Below are 18,929 nucleotides of genomic sequence, written 5' to 3' on the forward strand. Positions count from 1 at the left end.
TATAAAATATTACTAGATTAGATAAAATATTATAGGTAGTATCTTCACCGTGTGTGACGCGCTTTACATTCACGCCATCTAGAGTTAAATCTTTATCATTTTTGTATACGTCTGTGTGTGTAAACGACCCTGTATGCAATGACAGATGTTAAAACGCATAATTTTACCGAATTGGGTGGATTTTAAGGCAATGATATAACATATTTCAATAAAATATAATATTCAGTAACCGCCATGACTATTCCTAGGTTTGATGACTATTCCAATTACGCAAAAACTCAAATAAACTAGAAATGTAGAATTCAGCGCCATCTAGCGGGATATTGGCTGGGAACAGATCGTTGCAATCACCTTAATATGCAAAGTTATCATTATAATATTATGTGATAATGTAGTGATCGAATCTTTCTGAATATTTCGTAATACGTTTCTAACGCCTAAATTTATCGTTTTCAGAGACGTGAGCGGCGTGGAGCTTCTCATGAACAACCACCAATCGCTAAAAGCGGAGATAGAAGCTCGCGAGGAGAACTTCGCGGCGTGCATTGCACTGGGCCGCGAGCTGCTCGCGCGGCAGCACTACGCGTCGGCCGACATACGCGACAAGCTGCACGCGCTCTCCGACCAGCGGAACGCGCTGCTGCGCCGCTGGGAGGAGCGCTGGGAGAACTTGCAGCTCAGTGAGTGATTGTTGTACTCGTATGTTCAGTAGTTTGGCTACGACACCGATGGAAAAAAAATATGCAGATTTTTTTTTAATTTTTTGAAAAGTACATAAAATTGCTTAAATGTCCCGAAAACTGATATACTTTTTGTGTTTAACTTTCTCTTGTTACAATTTTTAGATCAGACAATATTTTACAGTTACAACACGCGTTATAATAACTGTGATAATTAAATGTCTTAAAAAGTAACTATACCCAACTGGATAACTAATTCATGCCAAACTGTAGAACATGACACACCTCACAAAATGCCCAAACAACTGTATCCTAAAATGTAACTTTCCACAGTCCTGAAAGTGTACCATTTTCACAAAATGCCTTAACAAATGTATCATAAAACGTAACTTTCCACAGTCCTAGAAGTGTACCAGTATCACAAAATGCCTTAACAAATGTATCATAAAACGTGACTTTTCGAAGTCCTTCAAGTGTACCAATTTCACAAAATGCCTTTACAACTGTTTCAAACCTCCCACAGTCCTCGAAGTGTACCAGTTCGCGCGTGACGCAGCAGTGGCGGAGGCGTGGCTGATCGCACAGGAGCCGTATCTCATGTCACAGGAACTCGGCCACACTATCGACGAGGTGGAAAGTCTGATCAAGAAGCACGAGGCGTTCGAGAAGTCGGCCGCCGCGCAGGAGGACCGCTTTAGTGCGCTGCAGAGACTCACCACGGTAATACCTACATCCATACTAATATTATAAATGCGAAAGTTACTCTGTCTGTCTGTCTGTTACTCAATCACGCCTAAACTACTGAACCAATTTGCATGAAATTTGGTATGGAGATATTTTGATACCCGAGAAAGGACATAGGCTACCTTTTATTGCGAAATATGTACCACGGACGAAGCCGGGACGGACCTCTAGATGTTGTGACGTAAGACAAGGGTTGAAAATTTGGTTGGGAAGCTTTTGGGTGTGTGGAAAGGTTGAGGTTAATGATTACATCAACCTCAACCTTGCATATATTAATATACACTTGTGGAGGGTAGATGGATCTATTTTATGATATGGTACTGGTAGATGGTCATTTATTATCACAAAAAGTGGTATCGCAAGAGAACAGCACAAGAGGAAGCAACAAATAACAATTTACTGGTTTTCCATTTTAAATTAATATTTATAATTATAATAATTATAATTTACTGAGTAGTAAAATAAGTTGACTAATTAATTGAACATAATCCATTAATTAACTGAAAACATTTTATTTCATCGGCAATTTAATGTTTGTGGTTTACTTAAAAACAATATATTGTGTGTAGTCTTGTGCATGTTTTTCATAATATAAGCATCAAAATTAAACTAAAGGAAAACACTGTACAAATGCTTCTCTTCTATTCTTCTTTCGTATCTTCTCTATACATATTTTAATTTTTATTTTCTTAATCACACTTAGCTTGAAATGAACGCTGCAACTCTATGGCCCACTGCAAAACCGTGGATAATGTCCAATGAATCCTCCTTCGAATACCATCCACCTCCTATTCCCAAAAAAGCACCCCGAGTTCAAAACCTTGTGATACCCAAAAACGAACCCCACGTGGGAAAAGTTGTTCACGACATCATTTTGAAATCTGAAAAGTATAAGCTTCCAGAAAAATACAATGCGAGAGCAATAAGCATAAATTATTCGCAGAAACAGCCGGTTAAAAATGACTCACACTTGTGGAATGTTGTCACAAATCAGAGTTTATCCACAATATCTGAAACTAGTAGTCCGCCGATGACACCTATGTCTCCTTACAAATCACCACAGTCTTCGGATATCTATAGTTCAGTTTTCTTTGAATACACCAGTCACAATCAAGAAACCAACGAAAAGCTGGCTTGTGTCGATTTCATATTATGGGAAAGACTTGCGTACATGAATATTTTCCCAAATGTTTCTTTGCTCAAGCGTCGTAGTACGCCGTCAATATCGGGAACTATAAAGAATGCGCTACGCAGGTTGTCATGGAGAAGACGTTCTTATGATTGTGATAGTGAGAGCGATATTGCCGTGCTCTCGTTGCCTGGGCTAACTAGTAGCAATAAAACGATAAATGATTTAGGAAAAGATGTGAAATCAATACCTTTGTCCTCTTCCCTCCTGCTATTGACGCAAACCCGTAATATCCTATCCCCGGATGGTGCATGGTACTATGATTATTTGGATGGTGTAAGTGTGGTGTTGGTATATTGCACGCGCTTGTAGCCCTATGTGTTTGTAAAGCTTATTTATTAATAATACCGATATGATATCTTTAATTTCAAAAAATAATTCTCCTAATTTATAAGGTTTTATAATTGGGTTATAATATTTTGTTAGTAAAGACACAACATTTTATGTTAAATAGGCAATGTGGACTGGACTCCAAGTTGTAATTTATAAATATTGTATTATCCAAAAAATGTTTTATAAAACTTACCTATATAATTACTTCTTTTCGAAGGTCTGTGCATGCATAAATTGTAATATAAAATGCTATCTGCAAGCTATATGCCTTCTGAGTCTTGTGCATTTTGCCTGCTGTTAATGCTACACTAAACACACGCATAACCACAATACTATTTAATGACATCGCCCTAACAACTACTAAATCAAAGCCCATCAGCTTAACAACGTGTTTAAAAATGGAAGCTAACACGTTCACTATACGTTTCAGTTCGAAGTGAAAGAAATGAAGCGCCGCCAAGAAGCGGCTGAAGCGGCTGAACGCGAGCGCAAAGAGCGCGAAGCCGCTGAAGCTGCAGCGGCTGCAGCGGCTGCACAGGACGCGGTGGACCGCGCTGCATCACCCGAACCACAACAACCCGGTAAGGAATATAGTAATACTAGAATGTTCTCGAACTTTTCACTCGGTTATCATTGGTGGTTGAGCGTGCGCGTTAAATTTAAATACGCTCATATAGATGTAACTTAATTATAGGATTAAATGGTACTGGGATTAAAAAGTTCATCATACAGAAATATACATTATTTCTACAGTGAATATAATGATTTTTTATGAAGCGAGGAACTTTTATATACGATTCTAATGTGTATATTTGATACTATAACAGAACAGTCGAATCTCAGAAAAAAACACTAGCAATTTGTAAAATCATTAGAAAATGCGCACGATCAACACATACCTTTGTGATAGGTCACTTTAAAGTGGCATGAATCTTAAGATTTTTATTTTCAATATAACTTTATTCAATTTTTAAGATTTGTGCCCTATAAACCGCTATCTGATATATCTTGCGAATGTGTAGTTAATTTATAGGAATGCTCCAAGATTGTCCTGTTTTAAAATTTTATATTAACCTTTGTAATGCGGTTTGTTTAATGTTTACTTTATTCTTTGAAATGTGTGTAGATCTCCCCGTATATAAGATGGAAGCATTTGCATTTAATTTTATCTTTTAGGGTAGATTTGTTACGATATATTCAGCTAGCGGTGAGATTTATATAAGGCTTGACTACTTTTAAAAAAGCAAATTCTTGGATTCTTTTTTATATGTAATATTTTTCGGATTCGGCAATATATTTTTAAATTGTGATAATAATTTTATAACATGTACATAAAACTACTGAAAGTGGTCAACCCTAATGAATTTAACAATTTACTTTAATAATAATTTTTAATCTAGATAGTAATGTTCCCTAAGTACATTTTAAATATAAAAAATCGTGGTATAAGTAAAAAGGAAAACACATGGTCAAAAGTTAACACATCAAGTCACGGACTGCAACTAGCACGCATGTGTACCCGCACAACGACGAATCGAACGAACAATTTACTAACTGACACCGATTAACTGGTGAATGCTTGCAAAAACAAACAATAACACTATTACAATAAGGGTTATATTCCGTTACAAGACTTAGCACGTTCGCACTGCGATACAGCCAGTACATTTGGCGTCGCTTGCCGCTTTACGTGTCAAGTTTTTTTACTCTGTGACTTTTTCGCTTACTTGCGAACGAAATTGATTTTTCTTTTCCCCCTTTAATTGAATGCATTTTGTGATCATGCTAAAGACTTGTAGAAAATATATGTGTAGTCATTTCTGAACTATCTGGCATTTGAAAAACCGCCTTTAACATTTTCAAAGAATTGCTGCATATTCTTTTCATATTAACGGTATTTAAAATGTTCTTATATAAAAACTAATATTTCATTTATATATTACATTGACATTTGAATTTGGTATAATCGACGTATAAATTTGCAAAGAATTAAAGTCTTTGGTGTGATCAAGCATCAGGCATGTCAAATTCGTTCGGCGAGTGATGCGCCATATAATCGGGGGTCGTAACTTAAATATGTGTTGTTCACAACATGCACACGCGTAGTCGTAAGGAGAACATCCACTAAAGCGGCTGAAAAGGCCCAAGAGCGACCGCATTCCCAGCCAGGTAACCGCGCTTATACTACCGATGTAAAACGTACCCGGGGCTAGTTGTACGCATGAGCTTACATCGTAGTTTGAACAACCATTTAATTTGGAAGGGTTATAGCCCAATAACGCATAGGGATGGTAGATATTAGCTTCGGGGGACGTCTAGTAGGTTCTATCCGTAGCTGGGTTTTGCCGCACAGTTTTATTTATTTTTGCACAATTATATCGTATTTATAAAATGTTGGATTATGTGTAATTTGTGTATTTAAAATGATGTTTTAAAAATATAATTAAAATCTCGCCTCATATTCTATGATGTTTTCCATATATGCACAACTTTCTTCTTTAGCAATATTTCAATTCATTTCATGTGAAGTTTATCATATTTATATCTTCGCTAAAGTTGCAACGATGCACATACTATTTAGATTGTTATTATATCTGTCATCTTTGCATCTTCATAATCAATTCTCATTGCAGTGCTGTTATACAATGTCATAATTCTGTTTCCAATGTAAACGCTAATCACGGTGATGGTTTGATACTTTCTTGTCTTTCCCTTTGTCTATTCATGTGTTTCTTTAATAATGCTGAGCTATATATTGTGCTGTGTCTATCAACTGTCACTTGAAGCTGTCTACGGTAAGGTAGGTATCATAATATGTCTTGTAACAGCGTTACTCTTTGCTATTTTATGTTATATGCACGGCTTGACTTTAGCTTCTAAATATATATTATGCCATGAACTATATGTATCATGACTTATTGTAGTTGCTTTAGTGTTTACTACACTCTATTATTATGCTTTATATTCATGTGCTTTAATGTATTCAGTAGCTTAATCATTTTAATGTTTTCACTAAAACCTAATAATAACAAATAATAAAAGGGGTATATTTAAACAATGAGTTTATTAATATTACATAGGTAGGGAAACTATACCAAACAAAAAGAATGTTGTGAGCACGATTTTATTATTTAATAAACAGTTACAAGTGCGTCCTCGCTCTAGCACAAAGCTCGAATTAAAACAAAAAAAAGACGGGTTGCACTCCGGGAGTGCCGGCAGAAGTGAAAACTTGATTATTAACGTTGAGCATGTTTGATATTTTGGAATGGTATCCGTCTTACGCTTTTTCGATCAAGTCACGTGTCCTGACGCGAGTTTAAGATTTTATACCCAACGCCGCTAAAGAAGTTTTCACTTCAAAAAAAGTAAATTTCTTACGTATAATTTCACATAGAGCGTATGAACTATTGCGCGACGCACTCGTAACGGACGCATGTACGTAACGTAGCATGCATGCACGTAGCGTGTAGTAATTAGCACGTAGATGTACGCATGCAGACCCCCCCGCCCCCGCCCCCGGGCCCCCGCCCCCCGCGCCCCCGGCGCCCCCGGCGGGCCCCCCCGCGGCCCCGCAGCCGGACACCCCGCCCCGCCCCTCCTCGTCGAAACAGACGCCCGTTAAACCCGCACGCACCTCTAGTGAGTATGACACGTGGTAACAGTGGACGGTTGTTGATTCAAATTGTGCTTGTTCAAACTTTAATAAACTCATTCATGTAATGATATAGTAGTAACATCGAGAAATTTGAAATAAAGAAATCTCTTTCAAATTGAATTTGAGAGATAAGTAATAACATTTATTTTTGGTTTACTTCCAAACTAGCTTTTTGTTTTTCTTGTTCCGTTGAATCATACGCATACTTAGCTAACTTTGTTTGCAATCATTTTTATTGGGAGAAAACATAGTGAAACATTATTTCGTCAGTTTTTAAATTGTAGTAGTAGTCATAGTTAAATCAAATTTGAATCGATAACGGTCATTTTCACATAGAACCAATGCAGATGGTAGAAATAATCATTAATTTAATATCAATAGAAGTAGATTTGTGTGTTATGACTAATGTCATTATTTAAGGCATGCCTCCACTTAACATAATCTGTGTTTTCTGGTGTACTGGTGTTTTAAGTTTTTAATACAAGAATTCATTTAGTGAGCATGTAAATGCTTTTGTTTTATTTTGCTGCGACGCAGTGTTGTTTTTATGTTGCTTTGAATTACGTTTGTTTTTGTTTTTTTTCTCCCCCCTTCCCACCTGACAATGATCCTCCACCCAACGAATCGTCTTTCAACCTTTCTAAATTATTATCCTTGAATTACGAAAATCCTTTGCTGTCTCATTCCAAACATTTCCATTACATTGCTTCTTCAAACTCCTTGTTTTTCTGAATTCCGCGAACCCCTACCACATGTCCACACTTCCCGTGTCCCGGTCACTCGAACAGCGCCCGGAACGAGCTCGACCCCGGCCACGCCGTCGACTTCCGGTAAGGTGAAGTCTCGGTCGCGGAGCAAGTCGCCGTTCCGGAGCTTCCGCTGGCGCACCGCCAAGAAACTGCTCACTGGAGCGCACCACAGCGATGATGAAGGTACCCATGGTAGTGGATAGAGGTGGATGGCATTTACGATAAGAAAAGGGGGACATACATTTATGACTGTATCCAAAAAAATATATAAATGGTACATACATTAGTCATATGACTACTGAAATGATATGTAAAATTTGGCAAATTGTTGAAAGTCAACTCAACTTCGAAACATTCTAAAATAACAGGAAAATTTAGACAGCTATCCACTTCTGAACATTACCAAAGTCAAAATTGTGCAATATTGTCTGCGATGAACGCTTTGTGTGCTATTATGTTTGTCTAGCGCATGATTTGATTATATCGTTTTCGTGTGTACCGTAATAAAAGTATATCCAACAATTTCGAGTTTTATTCGAGTAGGTTCTAGGTTCACGAGTTTCAAATCACAGTGACGTATCAAACCACACGTGTTCATTAGCTTTAGAAGTAGTTTAAGTTTTTAGTATGTTCTACGACCTTTGAAAAGATATTTTATTTCAAATCAAGGGTCGTATCAAAGTATGCATAATCATTAGCAAGTTTCAGGTGATTTTCTAAGACGTGTTTGTAACATTTGAATCGCTACACAGAGGGCGCTAGTCCCGGAGGGGAGGATGAAGGCGTAGAGGGCATGTTGGTCCGCAAACACGAATGGGAGTCGGCTGCCAAACGCGCTTCCAACAGGTACAATGATTTTAGTAGTCTTAACTATAACTTTTTGTTCAGTTTTATTGTTTTAAGTGTTTTTGAAGTGAAAACTTCTTTAGCGGCGTTGGGTATAACATAACGTGGCCTGATTGAAAAAGCGTAAGACGGATTTTTTTTAGCCCTTATATTCCATGCGTAAGACGGATACCATTCCAAAATATCAAACATGCTGAACGTTAATAATCAAGTTTTCACTTCTGCCGGCACTCCCCCAGTGCAACCCCTCTTTTTTTTATAGCGTATTCAATAAAAAAACAACTATTGTCGAGCCAATTTAATAGGCAACATTTGACGTCTATCAATTTTATCTTCATAGGGTGGTAACCTGCTTAAAAACATCGATTAAAGTGAATTAATCGATACGGACTTGAAACATTTGTCAATCGAACTTGAAACACATGTCAATAATTTATGATGATTTTTATTCCCAAGTAATCAATGCATTCGATTCTAGATGTCAGATTTCGATTTTTAGAGTAACGTCTCTGGTATTTAAAAAGAAAAAAGGTTTATTGACTTGTGTCAATTATTGTGTGACAATTTTGTAATTGTAGCAACGTCAGTTCTTTAAATCAGAAATTGTTTATTATGTTTAGAATGGTTTATCAGTAAAATCAAATCCTAAAATTACTTGTATCGGTCATTATTATTATAAATATGTTATCGTAATTGAAAAAAGTTAAGCAAATGTGCAGTTCTAACAAAACGAAATATCATATTATTCTATGTCGTCGTTACTAGGTTACGTTGTTGAATTTTGTTGAACTGTCAAATGTTGCCTATTAAAATGGCTCTACTATAGATTTATAATTTTAAAATACTTCCCAGTTTAAGACAGTTCATTTGCTGTTACAATGACACCTTCATTTATATGATTATTTTTTTTTTATTTTTCTTTATTCATGTCTTATATGCCCGTGTACTTTGCACAGATCATGGGACAAAGTGTACGTGGTGGCGAAGGACGGGCGCATGTCGTTCTACAAGGACGCGAAGGCGTACAAGGCGGCGCCCGAGCAGCACTGGCGGGGCGAAGCGCCGCTCGACCTCAACGGCGCCGTCGTCGAACAGGCCGCTAACTATACTAAGAAGAAGCACGTCTTCCGTCTCAGGTGATGATGCCTAAAAAGCTAGTTTTTTATAGGGCTACTAGTCCCGGCTTCGCCCGTGGTACCTACATGTTTAAACTATCCTATCTCTCAAGTTGGTTCGAACTGCACATGGTGTGCGAATTTTATTATAATCGGTTAAGTGGTTTAGGAGTCCATTGAGGACAAACATTGTGACACGATATTTATATATATTAAGATATTCTATTGAGTTTGATCGAATTGAACAGTGGTCTTACTGAAAGAATTCATTTTAATGTAATGGAAAGTAATAAACATTATGTTGTTTTTGTCTCTACATTTAAATAGATGAATAAGTTAAAAATTAATGGCTCGTTTCAATGCTTCTAGATATGTCATGCTTATTGCTTATCTTGTAAGTTGAAATTATAAATGATATACATATAATAAATCTGTAGAAGGGTCAATTCTGTACATTGAAAATATTGAAAAAATAAATAGCAGGGGGTGTTACTGGATCGATACCAAACCCAAATATGTGATTAAAAAAATTTTTGTCTGTCTGTCTGTCTGTCTGTCTGTCTGTCTGTATGTTCAGGCATCACGTAAAAACTAACGGTTCGATTTCGATGAAACTTGGTATAATTATACCTTATTATCCTGGGCGTAAAATAGGATACTTTTTATCCTGGAAAAATACGTAAAAAAAATTAATCTTAATTTTTCAGTTTTATCCATAGACGTTGTTCTGTAGAACCGCGAACACACGTTGCGTATTATTATAGGCCTAGCCGTATTTGGGTCCAATAGATATTTATAAGATGTCATTGTCAGAGTTACTCAAAATGGAGAAATAAACCATCCACGCGAAGACCGACATCCGCGCGGACGGAGTCGCGGGCGGAAGCTAGTGATAAATATACGTGAACAAGTATCCAATAAGATATCATCAAGTATGGTGTAATAAAATATCTTACAATATTTTTAACCTATTGCATAGCTTCTATCGCGGGCCTTGAGCGCGGGGACCGAATCCAGAAATTTAGTAACGAAAAACCTCACGCTCCCCACTCCGACGGGCGCGGAGGTGTGGCTTGATGGCATAGCATGCAATAGCTTTACCGCGGCAGTCCCCGAGTGCCACACGTCTTTTTTTATAATTTTTACACTGTATTGTTTTGTGACACGCGATGGAATGTAATAATAATGTATTGTGTGCAGGCTGTCGAACGGCGCGGAGTTCCTGCTGCAGGCGCACGACGAGGGCGACATGAGCGCGTGGGTGGAGTCGCTGCGGGCCCGCACGGCCGCGCCCGCGCCGCGCTCGCACACGCTGCCCGCGCACGCGCACAGCGAGCCCAAGCGCCGCTCCTTCTTCACGCTCAAGAAGAAGTCAGTGCGCACGCTCTCCTTCCTCTACTCGCCTTGACCACACCCCCCTATCCTGTCTGCTCGTCACTACATACATATACACATACATACATTATGCTTTTTGATTTGATTCCTTCATCTACTCGCCTTGATACCACCCCCCCTACCCTGCTCCCTACACATACTACACACATACATACATACTTAGCATGTTCGAAAATTGTGTGCTTTATCCCTTCATATAATGATATCTAGCCTATAGCCTTCCTCGATAAATGGACTATCTAACACCGAAATAATTTTTTAAATCGGACCAGTAGTTTCTAAGATTAGCGCGTTCAAACAAACAAACTCTTCAGCTATATAATATTAAGTATAGATTTAATTGAGTGGATAATAATCTGACTTTTGACTCTTTCTTCGGCCACCACAGCCTAGCCTTTCCGATATTTTATTAGACTCCTTTACCTACTCGCTTTAACCTCCCTTCTCCTATCACCACAATCTAGCCTGTTCTAACTTTATTTGAATAGTTGCTTTGATCTGGTTCTTTCATTACTCGTCATAAAATACCCCTCCCCAGTTTATTCAAAATTTAATTGAGTCGCTTTTAAAAATGGATATTGTGCAAAAGAATTTAAGGCAACATTTCAAACATCATATTCCGTGCTTTCAATTGTACGCTAAAAAATAGAGCTAATAATGAGATTAGCTGATTGCTAAAATAATTTGAACCATCAAAGAAAAGCAATATTCTATGTAACAATAACTTCTACTCATTAGTAATAACTGTACATACAAAAAAGCTCGTATATGTGTGCGTAATTGAACATGTGATGCTCGTTCTTACGAATAATCATTTGACTTTATTTCATAAGCAGTCGCCAAAAACTGCATCAAATAATATAATTCAACCAATGGTCCCGCCTTCTTGAGAAATTAATCAGTAAGTAAATAGGTAACCGTGATTCAATACCACGCTTAGGGGCGGGACTTCAGATTTCTAGACCAAAACCTTAATACTAATTGGATAAAATTGTATTATTTGTGCTTATAGTGACGTCACCTCCTTAGATACTGTTTGAGCTTGAAGTCAATGTAGTTTTGGCGTGTGTGATAACCCCGATGACAAAAGCAAAAATTATAATTATTTCGCACAGTGACTGAACATACAGTACCCTAAAAAAAACACATAAAAAATGCGTATATCCGAGTATTTTGTGAATAGAACATCCTGTCCTACAATTTTGGCAGTATTGAGTTTTGAAACCACCTTCCTAACCCTTTCCCCCAATCTTGCATGCTTTTATGCCCTTTGCATGTTATTTTTAAGATTAATTTAGTTCGCAACTTGAAGTATAAATTTATTTTTTGAAATCATTATAATTTATAATCAAAATATTGACATGAATTTTGAATTTTTTCCAAAAAATCGCAAGAAATGTTATCTACGTATCTTTAAAATTGTATCAATGTCCAATTAGTTATGATCTTCGATCCTATAATGACATGTAAATCAGCAATCCTTCATTAATAATACTGTTATCTCTTCCACAGCTAAGCAGCATGGGAGCCCGAGACAGCCGCCCGTAGCCAGCATCACATGTTTGTCATTACGCACTCGTCCCCCCGTACTCAGTGCGGCATACCGCCCGTGCCGTACATCTCGTACGGCACGTACAGTACGTACGGTGCAGTACGTACGGTACAGTACGTACGGTACAGTACGTACGGTACAGTGCGCCCGCACGCCCGCGTACGCACCCGGGACGATGCAATTTCTCACGACGCTTGCTGCCGTAAGCTTTGCTAATGACGAAATCGTGTCGAGCGGCCCCAAGACGACTGTCTTATCAACATGATTGTTATTATTTTGTTGCGTACAAAAATACGTTATTTAAGACTGTTCGATATTTGAGTGTTTGAATTGTTTGCCTTCGATATTTATTGTTCGGCGAATCGGGCCGACTTAACGTATGCATGATCCCACCCTCGTATAATTGTTGTGACTTTAACTATTTTAAATGAGACATGTTATAGAAATTTCTAAATGCGACGCTATTTATTCATAGACGACCTCTATTTTATAAAACTCAGATGATAAATATAATATGTAATTTATATATATCGATATTAATATATTATGGAAAATTTAAAATATAAATGTATATTCATTTGAACTAGAAATGTATGTCGTTCGATAAAATTAACAGCTGATCAAAAATTCTAGATGTTTTTAATAGAGTAATAATTATTAATTATTGACCAATAATTTATGTATTGACGGAATTTGAATATCGCATTTGATTATAGCTAGGATTGTAACCGCATTTAACAGTAATAATTTATTATCCAGTGATCGACGTTTATTGTTTGACAGCTTGGTGGAACGTGATTTTAAGCTACGTATATTTTAGAAATAATTTCCATTAATGAAGTGTCTTCTTGAAGTACACCGACGTCGCTGACTGGCGAGATTTCAAGTTTGCTATTAAATTTAACGTTTATATCAATTTCATAATATATTTCTTGATAGATTTGCGTGTAGACTAGCCGGTAGTCGGGCGCGGTGAGCGATGTCGGGGTATCGACTTAGTAAACTTGTAAGTATGCTTCGCATCGTAATGTGCTTATAAGAATAACGTATTATTTCTTAATAATTATTTTACTGCCATTTTTCACAAATTGTTAATTTTTTTCTAATAAATTATAATAATACGTATTTTCACCCTATACTTAGATGTTACGATCACACATTTTTAGTTCTTTGCGTATGAATATTATTGTATAGACGATGCGTGTGTGTGCCGGCGACGCTTGCACCGCCTATGTCACACTACCGCATGTATTACCTACGTTTAAATATTTTATTTTTAAATTTTAATATAATAATATAATAAACGATGTTTTCAAATACTTCTGTGTTTCATTTACGTCTATCATATATCTATATCATATCTATCATATAATTCACATAATCATGATACATTACTGATCAAATATACTGATATTTTTTAAAATTAATCTGTTCTCATGTAAGTATGTATATTTAATGTTCATTCATAATCAGTTTAATTAGAAACACGGATCCACATGGTACAACTACAATTGGTACCTTTGCAGACAATAAAATAAATGTAATTAATATGTATCTTAAAAAAATAGTTAATTTACATATGTACCTACTTTTTATATTATTACTTACATCAGAAAGAGTCGTAAAAAATTAAAACACGCAAATAAATATACGTATCAGGCACTTATGATATACATATGACGTTACATTCCCAAGAATATCAGAGAATATCTTACAATTATTATTAGGTCACATAAATTTCTTGTCAAGATAACTTTCTATCTCTCAAAATGATAACTTCGTCGGATAAAGATAACTGAGAATATTTTACTTTTGCATAGTCTATATACCGGTTAGAATACACGCAATATTTTATCCAAAATTAAAAAAAAAATGTGGTGTTATTGTGTGATTTTTACATTCTTTATAATAAGTGCGTCTACGCTCTGCAATGATCAAAAATGCGTAAGAACTTCTAGAATGATAGGGAGTGAAAGGAGTGAACAAAATTCTAGACCCTTTCAGGTAAACTTTTACAGTAACAGTAGACTATTTTTATTTTTTATATTTTGTGCTTAATTGATTCCAACTCTAGGAAAATTTAAAATAATGATTTTTTAATATATCTCAAATATAATAATATGCTAAGTTCAAAATATGTACTTTTATATATTATGTGTAAATAAACCACCCATCTCTTATCTTTGTAACGTTAAATACTGATGGAGAATCATCATCATTTATCGAAACGTGATTAAAAATTCTGGTCAGTTTCAATGCTGATTCAGATTCAGCCAAAAACCAAATGACTTCTGATAGAAAATAATATTTTCTCCTAGTCTCCTAAAAACAGTACAATTTCAAACCACGTTATCATTTTTACTAACGCTCCCCAAATTCAGGTTGCATTATACCTACGAGTGGGCACAACAGGTCAGTTGGGTTTCTGCGGCGGTTCCCTGATACATCAGCAATGGGTGATCACCGCTGCACATTGTTGTTTTCACGACGATGTTATAGTAGATAATGTTCAGGTGCGTTATAAATAAAAATATAACTTAGATGTATGAAATTCTCCAAGTTACCGAAATAATAATATTGATCGTTCTATAGGTAGTATAAAATATCAATAACACTTTACACCTAGTCATTTTAATTATTTTTATATGAGATCTCTCTTATTTAGTGCTCGGTAAAGTTGTATTATATTTTTGCAATTAACAGGTGATTCTAGGAGCGCATTCTCTCTACGACAGGTATGAAAACGGTCGTCGAGTTGTTACTGTGGATCAAATAGAAATACATCCCGATTGGGACCCGGCTACTTTTGCCAACGACTTGGCCCTTCTCAGACTAGCTAATGTTGTGCAATTAACTGGTAAGCTTCTCATACAGAGTCTATAAAATATTTCCTGGAGGTATCTATTTTGATAATGACATTTATAAAAACAAAAATTTATCATGCATTTTTATACTTATCAAGCCACTTAAAATTATTTAACAGATTATTAACATGCATGATTACCATCACTTGTGTCATAAGTATAACTTATCTGGTCGTGATTGCAATCACATAACACGTGGCTTGATGCATAAAAAAAGATTGTATGCGTAGTCACATATTATAAAGATAATTAATATTCGATTAAACTGCATTTTTGCTTTTCAGAATGGGAAATTTCTAACCATTTCACACTTTTTTTTGTTTAGATCTATCAAAATTAAAATTATATTTATTTGCAAGAATGTAGTTAGGTACTTAGTTACAAATTACAGATGTTTTAATTACAATATTATGTGGCTAATACATTATACCCATCGATTGGGTGTGCAAATATTAAAATAGAAAGCAAATTAGTCTAATTATTTAAATGTACACACAATTCAATTTTCACAATTACACGATTTTTGCCTTATCATCTCAAATTATAAAATCAATGAAATATCTCATGTTTTGTTAAAAATTATTCTTGTCCAATTTAGATACCATCGATGTGGTGAGGTTGCCATATCTGAACATTTCGACCCATAACTTTGCTGGGGCAGCCGGTACAGTCTCAGGCTGGGGTATTGCTGGACCACGTATGTATTTTACATTCAGTCTATTGATGGCTTGTAATTATTTGTGATTTTCCATGATAAAAGGATTAAAAGACAAATTACAATTACTTATAGGAATTTTTATGTACTTCTAAATTTGCTCTATATTGAAAGGTATCGATTCCGTAGAAATTGTACGAAGTTAAGATTAACAAATGTGTGCTTTAATTAACTTCAGAAGTAACATTTGTGTCTCCTACGCTCCGTGGGAAGGTGATGACGGTGATGACGAATATCTTCTGCAATTCGACGTACTTCAACCGTCTGCCGCCTAACGTTGTGTGCGGGTTTAGCCCAACCGCTGGAACTTGCAAGGTCTGTGTTTTTAACTTGAAAAAGGTTTTAAATTCAATTTTTATTAATTCTATATTATGATTTTATTAACAACTAAAAACATCTCAAACAAACATTAAATATAATATAATTCTATAATAAAATATCAACTATCCTCAATGTAGTTTTAATTACTATCCTTCTTATTTTTCTCAAACACACCTTAAGTTACACCTTAGGTAACTTAGTAAAAAGACAATTATAAATTATATTTGCAGGGAGATAACGGTGGCCCAATGACGATTTTCTATAATAACACAGAAGAAGATATTTTGGTAAGAACGGCTATGTATTTATATTTAAAAGAGTCTCATACTTTTTTTATTCAAAACCTTTGGATAAATTCTTTTTAATATTATGTAACTATTTAAACACATTGCAAAGATGTGACTTTTTAATAGTATTGTTTAGACATAAAATCTGAGGTATAAATATACATGTTTTTAAATTAATTCTTATGTACAACAGATTGGAGTAGCAACGTTCATCGACTCGAGCGGCTGCAATGATGAAGTGCCTTCAGTATTCACAAGGGTCCAGTTTTACCTTGATTGGATTAGTAATGTAACGGGAATGGTATTGCAATAGTTTAGGACGAAAAATACGAAAGTTTACACTTTTTACAGTTATATAATGTAAGTCTAATACAGTGAAACTTGGTTAAGTGGGACCTGGATAAGTGAGAAACCTCCATAACTGGAACTCATGCTGAGGTCCCAACACTTTGGCACTGAATTACCTCTGTTAGTGGGACGAGGTGAACCTCTATATCTGGTATTTGTTCTTTCGATTTATCATCATAGTTACCTCTATAACTGAGACAGCGAGTAAATTTTATATGCATAAACCTCTGTAACTGAGATAACATTGTTTGTTTACTCATTCTTATTCAACCCACAAATTCCACACGTAATTCCAAGTACGTAAGTACAAATTTTGAGCTTCAATTACCTTCAGTTTTAGTTTCGCTTTACTATCATACAGATGTTTATTTGAAAAATGTCAAAACGAACGTAAATGAGACAGATATTTATGTATACCTGTATATCTGAGACACTGGGTAAGTGGAATACCTCTATAAGTGAAACGACATTGCAGGTCCCTTGATGTCTCACTTAACCAGGTTTCACTGTAATAAATGATTTATGATTATGTTTATAAAAACACTTATTATTTGATAAGATAAAATATTGTATATTATTCAACTAAAGACCGATCATCTAATCGAATAAAGAAATTTATATGAAATAATATTTGTTTTATTTTGCCATGTCCGTTCTACCTATTTAACATTTATAATTAATATATTAATGCTTTTATTACAACTTGAAGGAAGACTTTTTACCTAGGTAGCTCGGTGTTAATTTATAGTCAATAGAAAAAAAAATACAGTGTGAACTCTATATAACGTCACTTAAGGGACCGTGCATTTTTCGACGTTATAGAGAGTGGTCGTTAAATGGAGAGAAAGGGAAAATTGCATGATTGGTCCTGAGACAGGAATATTATTTTGACATTGCCTATGAAACCATGTTATCATCGCTTGATCAAGGTCTTCATATTGAGGTTTCTTCAAGTTTTTGGCAGATCGTCCATCTTCTTCGGCATGCAGAATTTTTTCTTTATTTTTCTACGACTGCATTTCTGAGAATCTTCGGTATGTCAGTAAAAAAGAATGTAAACAACTACATTTTCATTGATTTCGGCAACTTAGTCAGTACTTCCTAGTCCTAGTTCCTAGTTGTAATGTCTTATTGTGGTCGTTAATTAGAGTGAGCGTGATGCTATATGGAGTGTATTATTGTATAGACAACAATATAAACCAACCAAAGTCGAGAAATCTTGACGTTATACGGAGTTTGACGTTAAATGGAGTGTCGTTATATAGAGTTTACACTGTACTTTTTAACGTAGAGAACTAACCAAGTTTTATAACATAATGAATAAAAGTCGTCTAGTTTTATGACAGATTTTTTCTGACAAAAAATATATCCCTCTGCCTTTACTTTACGTTAAGTATATTTTTACGTTTTTAAAATTTCCATTGTTGGTAAATACTAAATAAATATAAGACTTATGAATATTGCAACTTGATATTATCTCTACATGAATATCATATTAATTATTTGTTTATCTCTTTATTAAGAAATAATTAATCAAAATTAGAGGGATTAACGTTAAGCTGCACGTGAGAATATAAAAAACTGATTTATTTTTACAAAGTATAAAATCTACATGCTTTCTATTATATAAGTATAATATTATCAAGTAGCTGTTGCACACGGCTTCTTCCGTCGAGTCTGGTCTGGATGAGGTCAAAGAATGAGATGTTTAACTGCAAACAAAAAGTTGCCTTACTATATCAATAAATTGCGTAAATACGCAAGGTTCCCATGTGAACGTAGAAAAACATACATCAGAATAACAGAATTCGAATGGTATAGGATGTAGGTAATTGCACTGATAGTTGATGCGTTAATACTATGATTTTGAGAATAATCTAAACCACTAAGTCATCTAGACTGCGAAATCACTAGCATTTCTTATTTCAAAAATAAAAATTGATACCGATCTCTCCAACGACTTATACTTATCATTCATTTGTGATGGATCCTCAGATATTAAAGTATTAATCTAAATTAATTACAAAAATCACTGCTATCAAATATATAAAAGCAGCCAAAAACATTGTCCAACTGTTATTGCTGGTTTGCTGATATAATAATGCGTTTGTTGATATTTTTGTCTGCGCTTGC

General features: G+C 35.4%; 2 protein-coding genes across 9 annotated transcripts in view; both read left to right on the forward strand.

Annotated features, from left to right (window-relative positions):
* beta-Spec (spectrin beta chain) overlaps positions 1-13,580 on the forward strand; it is an 88,178-nt gene extending 74,598 nt beyond the window's left edge. For 2 of the 7 annotated variants that reach the window (XM_089697200.1, XM_089697199.1), the window contains exons 30-37: positions 457-680; positions 1,204-1,400; positions 3,377-3,527; positions 5,053-5,115; positions 7,393-7,536; positions 8,106-8,199; positions 9,156-9,335; positions 10,515-12,030. In XM_089697200.1, the coding sequence (XP_089553326.1) occupies positions 457-680; positions 1,204-1,400; positions 3,377-3,527; positions 5,053-5,115; positions 7,393-7,536; positions 8,106-8,199; positions 9,156-9,335; positions 10,515-10,722 (1,261 nt within the window). In that variant the 3' untranslated portion in view covers positions 10,723-12,030. Of the gene's footprint in view, positions 1-456; positions 681-1,203; positions 1,401-3,376; positions 3,528-5,052; positions 5,116-6,447; positions 6,589-7,392; positions 7,537-8,105; positions 8,200-9,155; positions 9,336-10,514; positions 12,033-12,221 lie in introns of those variants that run through there. The other 5 variants (XM_089697201.1, XM_089697205.1, XM_089697203.1 and 2 more) reach the window with 5 other exon arrangements.
* A 439-nt stretch (positions 13,581-14,019) lies between these two features.
* On the forward strand, positions 14,020-16,814 carry LOC149486978 (brachyurin-like). 2 transcript variants are annotated; one of them, XM_089697097.1, is made up of 7 exons: positions 14,031-14,265; positions 14,643-14,774; positions 14,965-15,118; positions 15,724-15,822; positions 16,019-16,155; positions 16,392-16,448; positions 16,642-16,814. In XM_089697097.1, exons 1-7 carry the CDS (start codon positions 14,134-14,136, stop codon positions 16,759-16,761), a joined length of 831 nt encoding a protein of 276 aa, XP_089553223.1. In that variant the 5' UTR covers positions 14,031-14,133; the 3' UTR covers positions 16,762-16,814. The 2 variants fall into 2 exon arrangements, with proteins under 2 accessions (XP_089553224.1, XP_089553223.1); XM_089697098.1 differs by lacking the exon at positions 16,392-16,448 and having other exon boundaries at positions 14,020-14,265.
* Positions 16,815-18,929: the final 2,115 nt, after the last annotated feature.

This window comes from Colias philodice, chromosome 7, assembly GCF_061535455.1.
Source record: "Colias philodice isolate Cphi_HAF_F1 chromosome 7, ilColPhil1 Martin Lab GWU primary, whole genome shotgun sequence".
Classification (NCBI taxonomy): domain Eukaryota; kingdom Metazoa; phylum Arthropoda; class Insecta; order Lepidoptera; family Pieridae; genus Colias; species Colias philodice.